Below are 20,948 nucleotides of genomic sequence, written 5' to 3' on the forward strand. Positions count from 1 at the left end.
CCCTTTATCTGATACGTCATTTGCAAATATCTTCTCCCATTCTGTAGGTTGTCTTTTAGTTTTGTTGACTGTATCCTTTGCTGTGCAAAAGCTTCTTATCTTGATGAAGTCCCAATAGTTCATTTTTGCTTTTGTTTCTTTTGTCTTCGTGGATGTATCTTGCAAGAAGTTACTGTGGCCGAGTTCAAAAAGGGTGTTGCCTGTGTTCTCCTCTAGGATTTTGATGGAATCTTGTCTCACATTTAGATCTTTCATCCATTTTGAGTTTATCTTTGTGTATGGTGTAAGAGAATGGTCTAGTTTCATTCTTCTGCATGTGGATGTCCAATTTTCCCAGCACCATTTATTGAAGAGACTGTCTTTCTTCCAATGGATAGTCTTTCCTCCTTTATCGAATATTAGTTGACCATAAAGTTCAGGGTCCACTTCTGGGTTCTCTATTCTGTTCCATTGATCTATGTGTCTGTTTTTGTGCCAGTACCACACTGTCTTGATGACAAAGATTCAGATGCAATGAAACGCCGGGACACCTGCACCCCGATGTTTATAGCAGCAATGTCCACAATAGCCAAACTGTGGAAGGAGCCTAGGTGTCCATCGAAAGATGAATGGATAAAAAAAAAAAAGAAAGATGAACGGATAAAGAAGATGTGGTTTATGTATACAATGGAATATTACTCAGCCATTAGAAACGACAAATACCCACCATTTGTTTCAACGTGGATGGAACTGGAAGGTATTATGCTGAGTGAAGTAAGTCAATCAGCGAAGGACAAACAGTGTATGTTCTCATTCATTTGGGGAATATAAACAATAGTGAAAGGGAATATAAGGGAAGGGAGAAGAAATGTGTGGGAAATATCAGAAAGGGAGACAGAACATAAAGACTCCTAACTCTGGGAAACGAACTAGGGGTGGTGGAAGGGGAGGAGGGCAGGGGGTGGGGGTGAATGGGTGACGGGCACTGAAGGGGACACTTGACGGGATGAGCACTGGGTGTTATTCTGTATGTTGGTAAATTGAACACCAATAAAAAATTATTTTATTAAAAAATAATAAAAAAATTAAAAAAGATGTCTTCAGACAGAAACACATAAAATAAAGTTATGTATTTATAGGTTGACAAAAATACTGTGACCAGAGGCTCAGAGGAACTTCACCCTGCATTTCTCCTAGGAGCTCTGGTTCAATATTGACTAATTCAGTGTGTGGAGACTTTATAGAAACTGTGAATATGAGAATCAGCCATGACCTGAAACTGATGGGCTCTATAATCAAACATGAGCTGTGAGCTGACATTGCAATAGCACATTCTAATGGAGTACATAGGTTTCTTCTCAACACGGCAAATGAACAAAAGGCATTAGCAAGGACTGAGGTTTTGATGCAGAGACTGAACCATGGTGGTTGAAGGGTAAGAGTATTTTCTGATCTAAAATATGAATATGAAAGTACCTTCCCTTATGAAAACGCATAAGTGTTCCAACTGATTATCTTCTCCAAAAAGAGAAAGGAAATGAAATTAAAGTCATCTCCTTAGATATTTTTGCTATGGCTAATCACCTAGATTCATGATAAGAATCTATATGTATACTGCTTCACAGTTTACAAACTCACTACCTTGGGAACTTTGGAAGGAAGAAGCATTCGAATGTTGATCTTCTGGAAGTCTGAATGATGGGAACAGGTTATATGGAACAATAAAATGGATTCCATAACTGACCCAATGCAAATCTGTAGTAATACAGCCAGTGAAATAGGATGTGCTTGACCTTCTTCTGTAGTCTTCTTAATTTAATACCTGTTGCGATGTCAGACATAGGGTTTATGTCCATTTTAGGATCAAATGTGGCCATTTTCATTCTGTCTGTTAAACTTGGCTTCAAAATAGGAAATTATATATATACATATTAATTCATATAGATTATTTAATATACAGTTATAAAACATCAACTCATTCATTTATTTACTTACTCATTCAATCAGTAGCTTGTCCAACAAATGTTTATCAGGTTATCAGGCCCCTTTATGGGCCAGGTACTTTGCCAGAAACTGAGACTACCGATATATATAAAAGTCATGTCCCCCTTTTTAAAATTTTTTAAAAGATTATTTATTTATTTATTCATGAGAGACACAGAGAGAGAGACAGAGACAGAGACAGAGACAGAGACAGAGGCAGAGGGAGAAGCAGGCTCCATGCAGGAGCTTGACATGGGACTCGATCCCAAGTCTCCAGGATTAGGCCCTGGGCTGAAGGCGGCACTAAACCACTGAACCACCCAGGCTGCCCAAAAGTCACGTCCCCTTGTGAGTATACTTAATGCCACTGAATTATGCATTTAAAAATGGCTAAAATGGTCAATTTTGTATGATGTATATTTTACCACAACAAAAAATGAGAAAAAGCCATGCTCCCTATCCTCAAGGAGCTCACAGTCTGTGGAAAAACTAGATTACACTAGATTTAATTACAATTAAAATTAGAAATACCATATGATCCAATGATTCCACTACTGGGTATTTGCCCAAAGAAAATGAAGGGAGAGCAAGACCTCAGTGGGTAAGAGAAACAATTACAGGGATATGCATAATGCAACAACTTTATGCATGTAGCAAAAGGCAATTATCCCTGCCATCGGTCCATACCGAAAAGAGTACATGATGAAAACAGCAATGTTGGTGGATAGACAGGCTTGCTGAGGTCAGTTCTCCCATCCCCTGCTGGCCCTTAGTTAATGCTCCTTTGAGACCTGTGTGGACAGTCACATAGGCAGGTCCCTGCTGCCCCTCATGTGATTGGTTTCTTGAGCTGTTTTTCCTTCCTTGCTTCCGCTTATTTTACATTCTACAATAATAAACCCGAGAGCCAACTGGACTCGGGGCTTCCCCTCGGCACCTGTTCTTCTTGGCGGTGCCTGATGGTGAAGCCTTTTTGGGCCTCTCTTTGTTCCAAGATACTGGACTCTGAGTAATTGTTTCATCTCTTATCAGAATGTGCCACATGGCAAACACCGATTCAAAAAGATATATGCAACCCTATGTTTATTGTAGCATTATTTACAATAGCCAAGATATGAATGCAACCTAAGGATCCATCAACAGATGGATGGATAAGGAAGATACACTATTCATAATGGGATATTATGAAGCCATAAAAAAAGGATGAGATCTTTCCATTTGCAAAACATGAATGGACCTAGGAGGTACTATGCTAAGTGAAATAAGTCGGACAGAGAAAGACAAATACCATACGATTTCACTTATATATGAAGTTTAAAAAGAAAACAAATGAATAAACAAACAAAAAGTAGAATCAGACCTATATATCAGACAAACTAATGGTTATGGTTGCCAGAGAGATGTGGGTGGCGAAAGGGGCAAAATGGGTGAAGAGAAATGGGAGATATAGGCTTTCAGTTACGCAATGCATAAGTCATGAGAATAAAAGGTACAGAATAAGGAATATAGTCAATGAATTGTCATAGTGTTGTATGGTAACAGATGGTAGCTACACTTGTGTTGAGCATAGCATAAGGTATAGAGAAGTTCAATCACTATGCTGTACCCTGAAAATAATGTAACATTGTATGTCAACTATATTAAAACAAAACCAAAACAATTATAATATAGCACAAGGGCTACTTAGATATAAGCACATAGTGTTAAAAAAAAGCTTAAGCAGCAAGTTTAACACTCAAAATGTTGAGTTTCTACTTAGCAGAAGAAAGTTTCAAAAAAGTACATCATGAAGATATTAGACTTTAAAATACATGTAGTGAGCAGTACACATGATCTTTTCATAATAGAGTGGTTACTTAAGTTTGGATGAGCTTATGTGACTAGGAAAATTGTTGATAATTCAGTGTTTTTCATTAAGTATACATAATTATATGGACATTTTCATATTTACATACAAAAGGTGCACATATATAAACTCGTTATCCAATTGGGTGTTATGACAGAGCCTGATGAAGATATAAGAGATGAGCAGAACCCAGAAACAATCTGAAGAAAGTACAGAGTTGAATGACCCATGAAGACATTAATGAAGTGGATAGCAAGAATTTTAAGAAATTTGGTTTACAAAAATCAGACATAAAGTTGAAATTTTAATTTGAACCTGGGAAAATCAATCCTATCAGAAGGGCTTGCATTTAAACTCTCTTGTTATAATGACTCTGAAAGGGACTGAGAACCCATCCAAGATGTTGATAAAAATTACCCAAAAATATATATCCTAGGCACTGAGTCTCAGACTCAAAAATCTGATAAAGAATCCCTAGAAAAATTTAGAACTCAAATAGAGAAATAAATTAATCTGACAATGTTAGAACTTTAATGTGTATTAATGAATTTTGAATCATTGAGATAATCTTGTATTTGTTATGTTTGAAATATTAAAGAGATTTTGGTAAATTAGAGAATCTGAGAGATTACACTTGGGCTTTCAATTTAAATTGAATCAACTGATTTTAGACTTCTGATTATTAAGCTTTAAGGTGTAAGATCATTTGACTAAGTTCAAAAAGTAATTGGAGTATTTAAGAGAACTTGAGATTTCTCCAATTTATTTGCTTTACAAAAATTAATAACTTGAGAATATTTTGCTAGGGTTGTAAATATGCATGTGAGGTACTTAAAGGGGAGCAAAATATATTAAAAATAAAAACACACTTTAAAAATATATGAGGTTGTTATTCATTAAGTTGTATGTGAGTCTGTTTATGGAGATACAGTCAGTTAAATTTGAGTTAATCAAACATTAATCAAGGAAAGGTAAAGGCAACTGTTACCTTATTAGAGTCTATAGATAAAATAAATACATTTTTAGTGGACCTAAAACAATCTGAACTGATCCCAGGACCCTGGGATCATGACCTGAGACGTGCCACCCAGGTGCCCCCAAACTGAGTTTTTAAATCGGTCACTTCAATAAAATAAATATTAATTTCGAAACCAAAGTGATTGCACTTTTCTACTCACAAAAATTTCCTAGATATCAAAACCCTCCACACTGGTTCCTTGCTTTTATTTTATTATTTTTTTAAAAAGATTTTTATTTATTTATTCATGAAAGACACACAGAGAGAGGCAGGTTATGGCAGAGGGAGAAGCAGGCTCCATGCAGGGAGCCCAATGTGGGATTCCAGGATCACGCCCTGGGCCAAAGGCAGACACCAAACTGCTGAGCCACCTAGGGATCCCCTGGTTCCTTGCTTTTAAAAGCCTCTCTCCATCACGTGTTTACTGAGTCGGTTAATCAAAACCGAAGCAAATTTCTCTAGATATTTTCTTTTAATAGAATGAAATTGACAAAATTATCCAAGAGTTGCTAAAAAGCAGAATTTGCTAACAAGGAAAGACTGTATATGGAGTTGATGAAATGAGATAGTTCACAGGCATGACCAACATCTGTAAGAAGTTCTTGAAAATATAAAAGCGAAAGGAGAAAGAAGTGTTTTTTTTCAAATGAAAAGTAAATGTATTACCAAAGTGGTAATACATGAATCTAAAAATTTTTGAAACATCCTGTCTCTCCCACAGGAACATAGACTCTGTAGGAATTATTTCTTTGAGTTTGTATAATTAACAGACTGAGCGAGAAGAACAAATAGGTGATAAAAATGAATAAAATAACATGAAAAAGTCCTTTGCATTTTCCCTTTCCATGCTGCTTCAAAGAGTAGGAGCTCATAATTGGATGATTTGGGAACATATCCCAGTCCTCTCAAATTCATGGCCCTTGGTATATCCATTTGATGCTCAAAGTGTGACTCTTCTACAGATCTCTCCTTCTGACCTGTGCTGAACCTGCCTCTTTTTTGAAGTCTTTTTTTTTTTTAGGTACAATTTACATATAATAAACAGCATCCATTAAAGTGTATTGTTTAATGAGTTTTGACAAATGTATAGCCTTGTGAATACCACCAAAATAAAAATCTAGAGTATTTCCAACATCTTCCAAATTTCTCTCCTTGCCCTTGGCAAGCAACTCCCCCTGGACCCAAAGAGTCTTCGAGTTTCACATAGCTGGAATCAGATAGTGTGTGCTCTTTCATTTCTGGCTTCTTTTGCTCAGCATAACGTGTGGGTTTTTTTAAAGATTTTATTTATTTATTCATAAGAGACAGAGAGAGAGAGAGAGAGGCAGAGACACAGGCAGAGGGAGTAGCAGGCTCCACGCAGGGAGCCTGACGCGGGACCCTATCCCGGGTCCCCAGGATCAGGCCCTGGGCTGAAGGTGGCACTAAACCACTGAGCCACCTGGGCTGCCCTCAGCATAACGTTTTTAAGATTCATCTGTTTTGTGTATCAGTTGCTCATTCCTTTTTATTAGTGATATTCCATTGTATTATATGGAATAACCATTAACCAGTTGACGCATGTTTGGGTTGTTCCCAGTTTTTTTAAATTATGCATAAAGATGCTACAAACATTCATGTAGAAGTCTTTATGTGAAAATAGGTGACTGTCCTTGAGTAAATAAATACCTAGGAATGGAATTGCTGGGTCACACAGCAATTAAGTATAATTTTGACTTTATAAAGTGCTAAAATTCTTCCATATTGGCTATACCATTTTACACTTCCTCCAGCAGTGTATGAAAGTTCTGGTTGTTTCATGCCCTTGCTAGCACATGGTATTATCAATCTTTTATTTATAGCCATTCCTTTTTTTTTTTTTTAAGATTTTATATATTTATTCATGAGAGATACAGAGAGAGAGAGGCAGAGACACAGGTAGAGGGAGAAGCGGGCTCCCCATGGGAAGCCTGAAGCGGGACCTGATCCTGGGACCCTGGTATCATGACCTGAGCTGAAGGCAGACATTCAACCACTGAGCCACCCAGGTGCCCCTCATTTATAGCTATTCTAAGGGGCATGAGATGTTAACTCATTATAGTTATAATTTGCATTTCCCTGAGGACTGGAGATGTTGAACGTCTTTCTGCGTGCTTTTTGGTCATTTATACCTTATTTCGCAACACGTTTGTTCAAATCTATTGCATATTTTTTATTGGATTGCCTTTTAATTGAGTTGTAGGAGTTCTTTATATACTCTGGATACAAGTCCTGTGTCAGATGTGTATATTATACATATTTTCTGCCTGTGGCTTGCCTTTTCATTTTCTTACTGGTATCTCTCAAAGATTTTAATTCCTACAAAGTCAAATTGATCATATTCCCTGAAGCTTTTTTGGAAATGAGGTATAGCTGCTGCTTTGGGTCAAGTATTGATGAACTTCAAATTTCTAGGAAGTGATTTAAATTTTTTTTTTTTGGAAGTGATTTAAATTGAATCCTGAATATAGGTATTTTACTGGATTTTTATTAAATTCACTCTATATTTTTACTTTTGACTTTTCTGTGCATAGGAATGTCATGTTTTCAAGGGTATATGTGTGTTTTAAAAATAAAATTTAGAGAATAATGTATAAAGGATGATAAAAGGAACTCTCGTGTACCTACTACCCAGCTAAATAAACAGAACATTGTCAATACAATTAAACTTTAGTTCTCTATGCACCCATCCTCCCTTGTATTCCCTTCCTCCCCACAAGGGAAAGTGTTTGCCCTATTTTTATTTTGGTATTTTTGTTCTCTTGCTTTCACTATAACTTTATTTCACATGTATGAATCATTAAATAATAAGACAATATCCCTTACTTTCTTGTGAACTTGGTAACACATTAAAATTTGTGTTAGTTAATATGTATTCAGTTCTAGGTGTTTTGCAGTAAAAAGCTTCTCAGAAAGTTTCTTCTGCTAAAGTTTCTTCTGCTATACAGATGGAAGTAAAGGTGTCCAGCCAGATTTTTAAAAAACAGCCTTATTGAGATATAACTCATATCAGACAACCGCATCCATTACAAATGTAGAATTCAATGGCTTTTAGATTATTTGCAGAGATGCACAGAATTGTGCAATCACTTCCACAATTTTTTTTTAAGATTTTATTTATTTACTCATGAGAGACACAGAGGAGAGGGGGGCGGGCAGAGACACAGGCAGAGGGAGAAGCAGGCTCCATGGAGGGAGCCCGATGTGGGTGGGACTTGATCCCGGTACCTTAGGATCACACCCTGGGCTGAAGGCGGTGCTAAACCGCAGAGCCACCCAGGGATCCCTCACTTCTACAATATAATTTTAGAATACTTTTCTAAATTTTAGTACACTGTTCTCCCCACCCCCAAAAAATCCTCTGTCTCAATAAGCAGTCACCTCTATTTTTCCCTGCCCTTCAGCCTTAGGCTGACCTACCCTCTGCCTCTAAAGATTTTTCTGTTTTGGACATTTCATACAGATAGAATCATAGTATTTGTCATCATTTGTGACCTCCTTTTTCACTTAGCATAATGTTTTCAAGATTCACCCAGCATGTATCAGTATTTCAATCCTTTTTATGGCTGAATACTATTCTATTATATGGATAGAACACATTTTCTTTTCTTTTCTTTTCTTTTTTTTTTTTTTTTAGAAAACATTTTCTTTTTCCATTTACAAGCTGGTGAAAAATGCTGTTATATACAAATTTTTACATGGACATGTTTACATTTCTTTATGAAGGAGTAAGAATTGGTGAGTCATATGATAATTCCATGTTTAACTTTTTGAATAACTATGAGGCTGTTTTCCAAAGTGGCTGCACCATTTTACATTCCCATCAGCAGTGAGGAATGAGAGTTCTAATTTTTCCATAAGTTCACCAACAATTGTTATTATCTGTCTTTTTAATTTTAGCCATCCTAATAGGTGTGAAGTGGTATTTTATTCTGGTTTTAATGCGGATTTCCCTGATGGCTAATTTTTTTGAATTTCTTTTCATGGGCTAATTGGCCATTTATATACCTTCTTTGGACACATGTCTATCCAGATCTTTTTCTCATTAAAAAATGAGTTCTTTATCTTTTTATTATTGAGTTGTAAGAGTTCTTTATATATTCTGGATACAAGTTCCTTATCAGACATATGATTTACAAACATTTTCTTCCATTTGTGAGTTATTTTTTCACTTGCTGGTGGTATTGTTAGTAGCATAAATGTTTTAAATTTTGATCAAGTCCATTAATCTATTTTTATTTTTTTCACTTTTGCTTTTGGTGTGGTATCTAGGAAAACCACTGTCAAAGCCAAGATCAGGAAGATTTACATTTACGTTTTCTTCTAAGAGTTTTATAGTTTCAGCTCCAACATTTAGGTCTATAATTGAAGAACAAGATCCAATTCCATTCTTTTGCATATGGATATCAAGTTTTCCCAGAATCATTTGTTGAAAAGACTATCTGTTCTTTAATGGTCTTGGAAACTCAGCCAGTCTTTTTTATTAAGGGAAAACCTTATCTCTATCTCCTCAGATTTCCATGGAAGGAGGGTTCTTCATTTCTTTTCTTCAAGATATCTTAGGAGGGCTGGCATGTTTGGTTTCTTCTTCAGTCCCTACAGTTCTCTTCACAAGTAAAGACACAACGTAGCTAGTGGAAGAACAGATGATAGTTACTTAACCTGCTCACATTTTCCAAAGTGGCACCTTTTCAACAGTTTTTAAGATAATTTGTTGTTCAGGCAATTGTTATGACTAAAATGAAAAAGATTTTGTTGAAGCAATCTGACAGAAAGATTCTGAAACAAATGAGGAAGACATTAGAAAGCAGCACCTTTTTTTCCTATGTGCCTCTCCCATAGCCAGGGAGGGGCAGGTGAAATTCCACCACACTGGACCACTTTTCTTCATTGGGCCACACTGACTGCTCTCCCTGACCACTTCTTATGTAGTTTGCCTTGTATATCCAATCCATGTGTGAGAAGTCTACCAACAGGCATGTCTCTCTCTCTTCAGGTTTTCCAGCTTACACTTTAATGGGTTTTCTTCAATTTAGGGGAAGGTTTAGGGGGTCTCAGGTCCAAACTACCTACAATCCAGCTTTTCCAATACAACTCTACTAGTGAAGCCTATCTCTGATTAATTAATGCCTTGATTTAGGTGAAGGTGATCAAGAGGTACAAGCTTCCAGTTATAAATAGATAAATCACAGGGATGAAAAGTACAGTATGGGAAATATAGTCAATAGTACTGTAATAACTTTGTATGGTAACAGATAATAACTACACTTATGATGAGCATTTTGTAATGTATATAATTGTCAAATCATTATGTTGTACACCTGAAACTAACATAATACTGTATGTCAACTATACTTCAATTTAAAAATTTTTATTTTTTTATTTATTTTATTTTATTTTTTTTTGTTTGTTTGTTTGTTTGTTTTCAATTTAAAAATGTTTAAATAGGGTAGCCCGGGCGGTTTAGCACTGCCTTCGGCCCGGGGTGTGATCCTGGAGACCCGAGATGGATCCCGTGTCGGGCTCCCTGCATGGAGCCTGCTTCTCTCTCTGCCTGTCTCTGCCTCTCTCTGTCTCTCTCTCTCTCCTTTCTGTGTTTCTCATGAATAAATAAATAAAGTCTTAAAAAATTTTTTTTAAATAAATACCTTTATTTCTACTTGACTCCTTATCTCTATTTACAATCAGACTCAAAAAGGAAGAAGAGGGAGCAATAGGCACTTTCAGATTATTATTATTATATTTTTGTTTCATTCAGCAAGACATTCTTTAGATAGGTTATGTATCACCCAAGGTAGCATTTCTTTTTTTTCCTTTTTTTTCTAAAACTTAAATTCAATTAATTAACATATAATGTATTACTAGTTTCAGAGGTAGAGTTTGGTGATTCATCAGTCTTATATAATACCCAATGCTCATTATATCATGTGCCCTCCTTAATGTTTATCATGCAGTTCCTCTTCCTTCTCGCCCTCCCCTCCAGCAACCACAGTTTATTTCCTATGATTAACAATCTAGGGGATCCCTGGGTGGCGCAGCGGTTTGGCGCCTGCCTTTGGCCCAGGGCGTGATCCTGGAGACCTGGGATCGAATCCCACATCGGGCTCCCTGCATGGAGCCTGCTTCTCCCTCTGCCTATGTCTCTGCCTCTCTCTCTCTCTGTGTGACTATCATGAATAAATAAATAAAATCTTTAAAAAAAAAAACAAAAACAAAAAAAAACAATCTCTTATGGTTTGTCTCCGTCTCTGATTTTGTCTTGTTTTATTTTTGACTCTTTTTGCCTGTGATCCTCTGCTTTGTTTACAAGGTAGCATTTCTATTTCATTCTTTACTAGGATTTTTTGGTTGAATTGGATTCATATCACTCATTTTATCTTAAATACATTTTCCCAACTCATTTTCTAATTGTCAAGATTAGCTTAATTTGCAAACATATTGGGTAGGGTGAGGAGCCTGTGAAAGGTAAAGGACTGGAAAGCCACTTGCCTTTCATGTCAGGGCATAAAGAAAGTAGATTGCAAGAAATGTCTGAGAAAAAAAAATAATTCCCCAAAGTGTCAGATATCTGCCTATGAACTATGTGTACAGCTTCAAAAATAGAAAACTCAATAGTATACTTGTTGACAATTGTTGGTGTTTTGGTATACTGAGTTAGCTTATCAACTATTCATGTGAAATTAAACAAAGAAATTAGAACAACAAATTAATAAAAATTAAACAACAACAGAATCTCCTTTGAAAGTTCATGCCCTACCATTCTTCTTCAGAAATACAACTCAAAGAACCTGAACCATGAAACATCTAAAAAACAAAAAGAACTCATCTTTCAGGAAGATTTGAAAAAGGAGTAAGTTTGCCACAGTTGAGAAGATGATTCAATATTCTTGCTTGCACAATCTTGAATATTTATTTTGAAGGGAGGGGATGTCTGGGAAAATTGCTGATTGTAGGCGTTATTTAGAGAAGTTACACAAAGGGACTCTCTTGATTATTTTGTGCTATTTGTGAATGTGAGAGATAAACATATCAGTCTCTATTAAGAAAGTAACACAAGAAGGCTTTTTGTGCCCTGTGGAGAAAGTGTCCTCATTCTAAGTCTTTGGAAAGTGTAGATTTCATGACAGAAATGCGTATAAATTATGATGTCAAACCTTCAGAGCTGCAATATATTTTTTTTCTGATTTTTTTTTTTTTTTGCTAATATTACTTGTACTGTTTCATCTTTGTCGGGACTTTACATATTTCAAAAATTTTTTATTTCAAAAATAATGTATTCAATATAAAAAAATTAGGCATACATCTTTCCAGTCTTTTAAAATACACATATAAGAATATATTTTTCTTTGATCAAAAGTGGAATCAAACAGCACATGCTATTTTATCATTTACTCTTTTCTCCTACACTTAACACACTCAATGAACATCAAAGGGATTTTGTGACACTACCTTCCCTAGAAACTAAAGACCATGCATCTGAAAAAAGCAAGTTTTTATATTAGAAAACCAAGACTGTAAGCACACTTCAATCAACTTACAAAGAGCATCATTTCTAAATAGTTTATATTAAATAACTAAAAAATGATCACCAGTTTAATAGCATCAAGCACCCTTGACAACTTAAGAGTTGAAGATTACCCAACTTGAGGGGAGAGAAGCTATAGAGGCCTGGACCAGAGAGTGTGGATTTGCCTTCCTCTATCTGAGACAGAAACCAGCAAGGGCCTTCTCATATGCATTGAATAGGGGAGGTGTGGGAATTATGGTGAGGGAGGGGCACTCCAAAAGGATCTAGCAGAACAAATAGAGGGAGATAAGACTTGGGTTCCCCATACATGTGAGCCTCAATGCAAGCTTGCCAGATTGTTCCCTTCCAGAACAACCACAAACCCAAACCACAGGCATGCTGCTAAGTCTGTCACAATGAGAAAGAATCTACTGTCACTACCATCTGGGGGATAAGAAAACTGCTCCAGTGCAGACTGAGAAGGTAAGTGGTTTGACACATAAGAAGTTAACTGGTCTAGGAAAGCCTGAGAGCAGAGGCCTAAAACACAGGTTTGGGACACCCACTCCTCTTTTCTCATACTATACAAATCCAAACCAGGAGCAAATGCCAGCAATAATAGGACAAGAATTTCTACATTTCAGGTACCTGTTCCTCAGCTCACTATAAGTAGGTTTCCATTTCAACTTGTACCCTAAAATGGTTCCTGCTGAAATCACTGTTGATCCTCCTAAGACAAACCCAATGGATGATTGATTTTTATTTCTCATTCACTTGGCTTCTCTGAAAGGCTCATCTTATTACCATTCCCTCCATTTTGAAACTCACTTTCTTTGAATGTCATCAATTGTAAGAAACAGAAAACTCTCTAGCCTTTACCTAAGGTCTCCGAAAGAGAAGAAGTGGCAATCTCCAGCTGTTCCCAGAACACCAACCCACCAGCTAGGGGAGCTGCTGCCTCTGCCAGATCAGGAAGGTGTGGCCTACAATCACCCCTGGAACTGTGGGGCTCAGGAACAGTGCACTAAAGCTGTGAGATTAGAGCCTGAAGCTGCCACGATTGTGTCTCAGTGTCTGTGATGCTTGTGGCTGGAAAATGCAGCCCTTTATTTTCATCTTCCAAATCTTTTATGAATACATCTAATGAACGGGGTTTACTATGCATTTAGAAATCGAATCTGCAAGGGTGTCTGGAAATACAGTTTTTAGCTTTCCCACCCCTGTAGTACAGAGGCATACAGGAGGAAGGGGAAAGAAATGGATCTCACCATGTCCACCACAGTGACATGGTTCTCCTCCTACCTCTCAACCTGCCTCTAAAGTGTTGGTTTTCTTGGCCCTCTCCTGTTTTCATTCTATCTTTTTTAGTGATTGATTATCCATCTCAACACATAAGCCAAAAAACTATACTATGAATTTTGCCTCCTAATTAACTTGGAGCTCTCATCTATGTTCTATTCTTGCCAGCTTAGTTCAGTTCATGATATCTCGGCTAGATCACTGCAATTATCTTATGGTTGATCTCCCTATACCATATATCCAAATACTCCCCCAGGAATAATCAATATAGAACAGTTCTCAACACAAGTGAGTACATCCTTTCTTGGGGGGTATTCACAGATGTGCATGGGCCTTTTGACTAATGGCACAGTAGGCATTTAGTTTGTGGGGACTAAGGATGTATAATGCAATGGTCCTGAATAAATAAGAATTATCACCTCAAATGCCATTAATGCCTTCTTGAGAAACAAGAATTTCTAGAATCAGGATTTCATGAACCACTAAATAGAGTTGTTAAAACTCATCAAACTATACACTTAAAATGGATACATTTTATAAAACAATAAATCATACATCAATAAAGTTAATTTTTAAAAAGTTAAATACACCACCTCACACCCAATAGGATGGCTACTATTTAAAGAAAAACACAGAAAGTGACAAGTGTTGGGAAGGATATAGAGAATTGGAACACTTGTGCACTGTAAATGGGAATGTCACATGGTGCAGCTGCTATTGAAAACAGTATGGTGGCTCCTTGAAAAATTAAAAATCTAATTACCATATGATCCAGCTATTCCACTCTGGAAATATATCCAAAAGAATTGAAGGTAGGATCTCAAAGAGATATTTATTTATTTATTTAAAGGTTTTATTTATTTATTTATTCATGAGAGACACAGGCAGAGAGAGAGAGGCAAAGACATAGGCAAAGGGAGAAGCAGGCTCCATGCAGGAAGCCTGATGTGGGACTCGATCCCGGGACTCCAGGATCATGCCCTGGGCTGAAGGCAGGTACTAAACCGCTGAGCCACCCAGGAATCCCCTCAAAGAGATATTTATATACTCATGTTCCTAGCAGCATTATTCACAATAGCTAAAATATGGAAGGAATCCAAGTGCCCATCAACAGATGAATAGACAAATAAAATGTGGCATATACATATAGTGAAATGTTATTCAGTTTTAAAAATGAAGAAAATTCTGACATCTTATACAGTGTGAATGGACTTTGAGAACATTATGCTAAGTGAAATTAGCCAGTTACAACAGGATAAGTACTGTATGATTCTACTTATATGAGGTATCTACAACAGTCAAATTCATAGAGCTAGAAAGTAGAATGGGGGTTGCCAGAAGCTGGGAGAGAGTGGTATGGAGAGTTGTTGTTTACTAGGTACAGAGTTTCAGTTTCACAAAATGGAAAAGTTCTAGAGATGAATGGGTGGTGATAGTTGCATAATAATATGAACTGTGAGCTTATGCCACTGAGGTGTACACTTAAAAATGGCTAAGATGCTAAGTTAAACACAGAGGTGCCCCGGTAGCTCAGTTGGTTGAGCGTCTGCCTTCCCCTTGGGTCACGATCTTGGGGTCCTCTGATCGAGCCCCACATTGGGCTCTACCTGCTTCTCCCTCTCCCTCTGTGCTCTCTCTCTCTTGTGCACACACTCTCTCTCTCAAATAAATAAATATTTTTTAAAAAGTTAAACACAAACAAACAGCAAATCATCCTATGCTCCTTCCAGTAATTATATAAATGGGGCCATTTGTGTGCAATAGCTTGCTCCTTCAGCTCTCTATAACAAATACAGACCATGTTGGAAGAGAACATTAATTCTAGAATAACATGAAAACTGAAAATTACCTTTGCCTGTAATATCAAAATAGTGACGATTTCACACTTACATCTTTGTCCTGGGTTGTGGATATCATATGCTTGCCCTTCACTCTATAGGCCTTGAATAACTCCCTGGCCTCTGCAGAGATGGGATTGACATCAGGGAATGGCTGAAAGAGAATATTAAGCTCTTTTCAGATGGCATAGTCATAAAAATCCAGGGAGGCAAGATCGTTTACTGTAAAAGCACTATTTGTGGCAAAAATTATACCACGTCAGCATATTTGAAATAAGCATGGTATTTCTACGGTATAACCAAGAGTAACACAGTTTTGATGTCTGTCCCTAAAACTAAACGTCTTTTTTTTTTTTTAAGATTTTATTTGTTTATTCATGAGAAACAGAGAGACAGAGAGGTAGAGACACAGGCAGAGGGAGAAGCAAGCTCCATGCAGGGAGCCCAACGTGGGACTCGATCCCGGGTCTCCAGGATCATGACCTGGGCTGAATACGGCGCTAAACCACTGAGCTACCCAGGCTGCCCAAACTAAAGGTCTTTCATTGAAGATTCATACATGCTGTGTAATATGTGTTTCATTCACATAAATGCACTCAAAATTTTAAAACCTTCCAAAGTTTGATCAAAGTTAGTCAAATTAGCTCAATACTTTAACTAGGTAAAATTAGAGATACTGACATTTGAGTGTCTCAACACTTGACAAACAAAAGCTTTAGCCTAAAATTCCTCAGCAGAGATTTAGCACAAGTGTGAAATGCTTATTAAGAAACATTATTCTGAGCCATAGTTTTTACAATGCTCATCTCTTAGAGTCTTTAGAATGCTACTTTTGCTTAAAAATAGTGACTCTAGGGGCACCTGGGTGGCTCAATCAGTTAAGTCCTTCTCTTGATTTCACCTCAGGTCATGATCTTGGGGTCCTGGAATCAAAGACCATGCCCAGTTGGGCTCCCCACTCAGCAGGGAGTCTGCTTTTCTTTCTCTACCTCTCCCCTTGTCCCTCCTCCCCCAATATATAAACAAATCTTAAAAAAAAAATAATGACTTTAAATCAATTGAATTTCACTTTAGTTAGAAACAATATAAAAACCTCACATCATTTATAGAAATCACAGATTATATAAATGCAAAAAATTCACCCAAATCAGAGACAGGAAATTAATTCTCTCCAAAGCTTAGGAATCATGACCTTAGAAGAAACTAGGTGTTCATTTTTCTCCCAAGTCTACCTTTTTCTAACCTCCCATCATTCCAGTTATTTCACAGGTAATGTCCAGGAACAGCTCTGACAGGATTTTTAAAAAATTAACTTAATTAATTCATTAAAGTAATCTCTACACCCAGTGTAGGGCTTGAACTCACAACCCTGAGGTCAAGAGTAGGACACACCTCCTATTGAGCCAGCCAGGTGCCTCAACCTTAGCAAGATTTTTAATTAGCCAAGATTCCAACATCTTTACTATAGCAATTACCAGGAAATACTAAAAGTTAAGAATCTAAAATCAGTCAGCATTGCTCTTGCTCTGGTCTGCACTGAGGTGGTGGCATGAAGATGTTTTAAAAAACCTCTGGACCTACCTCCTCAGGTAAGGATGGAGGAAAAAACTTGCATTTTACAGGTGCCAGAGATAGCTTTAGACTTTGAGGATGCCATTGGTAGACCAAGGTGATGGCAAAGCGCCCAGAAATCTCCACTTTAATGAACTTGTTCACCTGGGGGCAACATAAAGGATTGTCATTTCCTACACAGAATTCTCATGCTCATAATTCAAATGGAAATCTTAAGACATGTGCATGACGTGTGGAAGGAAATTTGAGATCGATGTTCACAGCTTCATTCTGGTTCCATTAAGTCAGGGATAGGTTTTAGGTTTTGTGTTGCAAATTATTTTTAATTTTTTTTTAGATTTTTAAATTTATTAATTCATCACACACACACACACACACACACACACACACAGGTGCAGAGACATAGGCAGAGAGAGAAGCAGGCTCCATGCAGGGAGCCAATGTAGGACTAGATCCTGGGACTCCAGGATCACGCCCTGCCCTGGGCTTAAGGCAGGTGCTCAACTGCTGAGCCACCCAGGCATTCCTTGTGTTGCAAATTTGTGTGTTGTTATGACTTCTTGAGGGAAGGAAGGCAATTAATGGGGTCATGTCTTATAAAGAAAGTCAGATTCACTTTAGATTGAGAAAATTCTGGGTCAGTTTGTAGGTACTTCTGAGTTGTAATTCTAGCTCTTGAGACAGTCTCTCATAAAATAGAGTTGACAACATCTAGTTCCATTGATGATGAGGAAAGTCATTAATGGCTGCCAAGGGCTTAGAAGTTTTACAAGTCTTACTATTACTGGGAAGCTTATTAAAGCTGGAGAGATTTTATAAATGACAAGGATAGAAAAGTAATGATGAACAACTTTTAAAGGTCAAGTGAACACCTGCAGATTTGCAAAGCATATTTTTAAAAGGCTTGCTGTAGATAAAGCGTGGTAGTTAATTGTTCTAAGAATGCATGGACTTTTGGTTGGTTACAAGCTACACTCCCCTGCTTCCTGAAGCTTCTGCCTGAGGTAATCTGAACTGAATAATCTATCCTATTAGGTATCCTGGTTTTTTTTAGATGAGGAAGCTGACTCCTGAGTGTCAGGAAACTTGCATGTACAGGCTTGCTGGAGCAGTTTCTCTACTGACTCTTTACTTTCTTTACTTTCAGAGCTAAGCAGTACTTCTTTAAAAATGGCAATCCAATCAGGATACATGGCCACTGTGGATGATTTTGTAAACTGTCTAGAATAGAGACCTGGAGGTACTTTTCACACAATAGTGTGTCCAGTATAAATATGATATGAGCCATAAATGTGAGCCACATAAGTAATTCTAAATTTTCTGGTAACTACATTGAAAGGTAAAATGCAGGTGAAATTACTTTAAAAAAAAAAAGATGAAAAAAAAAAAAAATAAAAATAAAAAAAAAAATAAAAAAAAAAAGATGTTATTTATTTATTCATGAGAGGCACAGAGAGAGAAGCAGAGACATAGGCAGAGGGAGAAGTAGGCTCCCTGCGGGGACTCCAATGTGGGACTCAATCCCAGGACCTTGGGATCACAACCTGAGCCAAAGGCAGACACTCAACCCTGAGCCACTTGGGTGCCCTGTGGGTGAAATTACTTTAAAAAAACATTTCAAAACTAAATATATCCAAATATTAATGTTTCCATGTGTAACTAATATAAAAATTATCAATAAGATACTTTACATACTTGTTTTTTATACTAAGTCTTTGACATCTGGTGTGTAGTTTACACCTACAGTGTAGTTTGAGGGACCACAGCCATGGTGTCTAGTGGCTACCATATTGGGCAGCATAGCTCTTTATAACTGGTACCTCTAAGGTTGGTTGTACAGGACACCTGCACAGCCATATGCAGTGGCCCTGGACACAAAATACAGCACACACATAAAGTAACTATTTATGAACCAATAAATTCTTGCACAGAGGTTACAGACTGGCATCTCAGAAGTATTTGGTTTAGCCATGTTAGAGTTTGAATTAATTGCCAACTTTGAAATATCAGGATATTTCATCAAAAAAATCTTAATTCATGGCTTTTTTTTTTTTTAATTCATGGCTTTTAAAAAATCATAAAATATAGCAGGCCTAGGCCCACATTCCCATGTGGCAACAGTGCTTTGGCCCTCACTAAAGGCTGTCTCCTTTGCGGTAGGGAGGACACATACTTTCCAGCTCACAGAAGTTCCCATTGGTAAGCTCACTCTTACATTATCTGAATTTCTGACCCTGGATCTGACAAAAATACACATTAAGCTATTTACAAAGCTAATTCTGCAGAGTGAGACTCAGGGGACTTTCACTTTGAATATTATATATTGTCCTATTTTTAAAATATTTTTATTATACACAAAATGCTATCTAATGATAATTTTTAAAAATTACTGTTTAAAGTAACTGCTTGGGGTGCCTGGGTGGTTCAGTCAGTCTGATGCTTGACCTCAGCTCAGGTCTTGATCTCAAGGTCATGAGTTCAAGCCCTGGATTGGCTTCCATGCTGGGTATGGAGCCTACTTTAAAAGAAAAGGTAACTGCTGCTTAGCAAAGACAAATCCATAAGAAAGAACCTACTGAAGTAGGGGCACCTGGGTGGCTCAATCGGTTAAGTGACTGACTCTTGGTTTCAGCTCAGGTAGTCATCTCATGGGTTGTATGATTGAGCCCTGACTTGAGCCCTGTGTGGAGCCCCATGTGAGGCCCTGTGTCAAGCCCTGTGCTCAGGAGGGAGTCTGATTCTCTCCTTCTCCCTCTCCCTGTGTCCTTCCCCTCTACTCCCAAATGCATACGCTTGCTCTCTTTCTCAAATAAATAAATAAATAAATAAATAAATAAATAAATAAAATCTTAAAAAAAAAAGAAGCAAGTGAACTAAAAAAACTGAAATAAAGATTTGTCAGGTTAATTGGCTGGTATAGACACCCAAACTGAATAATTCAGTCCTCTCAATCCTATTTTCCCTGATAGTATATTTTAGGAGCTTAAAGTAAATTATTGGTATGGCATAAGAAATAGATATAAGAAGGATAAATTGTAAAATAATACCCAAATGTCAACTGGATCATCAAGTTTTCCCTTTGAAGGCCACATCCATTCCCTTACGATTTTTCTTTTTTTGCTGATCACCAGGCCACCATCCTGATTAAACATCATTGATATTATTTGGCTACAAAAAAGACAGAAACGTGACTTATTTAGAACCAGAAAAATTCATGGACTCATTGATTTGACTGAGGCAATGAAAGTCACCAGGTCGTAGCCTTTAAGGATTCCTTTCCATCATATTTTTGGAGGATGTCATCTTGCCTCTACCTGAGTATTTTTCTTGAAGGGAAGGTTGATATATATCTGCTCAAATGATCAAGATTCCCCTTTCTGAGAAACACTGTTTTCTATTTTGGCAACTCCCCATTTATACAGTCATAGGAATGGGCTCTGCTGGCCGATTATTGTATCATGTGGTACCACCATCTTGGCTGTGGCTCATTGAATCAGGGGTGGACATTTGCCCATGAATGTGTTCTAAATGGTTTTATATATATATATATATATATATATATATATATATATATATACACACACACACACACACACAAGGCCATGAGAAAGGTGGTAGGCATAATGCATTCAGGGGACTGAAAGAAAGCCAGTGTAGCTAGAGTCTAGAGTGGTATGAATGAGACTAGAGTGACTGGCAGCCAGGGGCCATGTGCAGGGCTTCCTACACTGTACCATGGATTTTATCTTAAGAGCAAAAAGTCATAGAAGGGTTTCATAACAGCAAAGAGGTGACATGATCAAACAGATTGGTAAGGAACCAAAGTAGGTGCTAGAGACCAATTCAGAGGTCAGAGGGAAGATAGTAGCTTGGACTGGGGCTGGGATG

General features: G+C 37.3%; 1 protein-coding gene across 22 annotated transcripts in view; it reads right to left on the reverse strand.

Annotated features, from left to right (window-relative positions):
* The window catches only part of LOC140602893 (uncharacterized protein C3orf20 homolog), a 125,925-nt gene that overhangs the window by 39,900 nt on the left and 65,077 nt on the right, over positions 1 to 20,948 (reverse strand). For all 22 annotated transcript variants that reach the window (XR_012005860.1, XR_012005861.1, XR_012005871.1 and 19 more), the window contains 4 exons: positions 20,108 to 20,228; positions 17,070 to 17,204; positions 15,541 to 15,642; positions 1,724 to 1,880 (listed from right to left, as the gene is read on the reverse strand). Coding sequence is in view for 5 of the 22 variants with exons in the window: in XM_072773136.1 (XP_072629237.1) it covers positions 1,724 to 1,880; positions 15,541 to 15,642; positions 17,070 to 17,204; positions 20,108 to 20,228 (515 nt within the window). In the remaining 17 variants the exon portion in view is untranslated. The remainder of the gene's footprint in view (positions 1 to 1,723; positions 1,881 to 15,540; positions 15,643 to 17,069; positions 17,205 to 20,107; positions 20,229 to 20,948) is intronic.

This window comes from Canis lupus, chromosome 13 (genome assembly GCF_048164855.1).
Source record: "Canis lupus baileyi chromosome 13, mCanLup2.hap1, whole genome shotgun sequence".
In the NCBI taxonomy this organism is placed as follows: domain Eukaryota; kingdom Metazoa; phylum Chordata; class Mammalia; order Carnivora; family Canidae; genus Canis; species Canis lupus.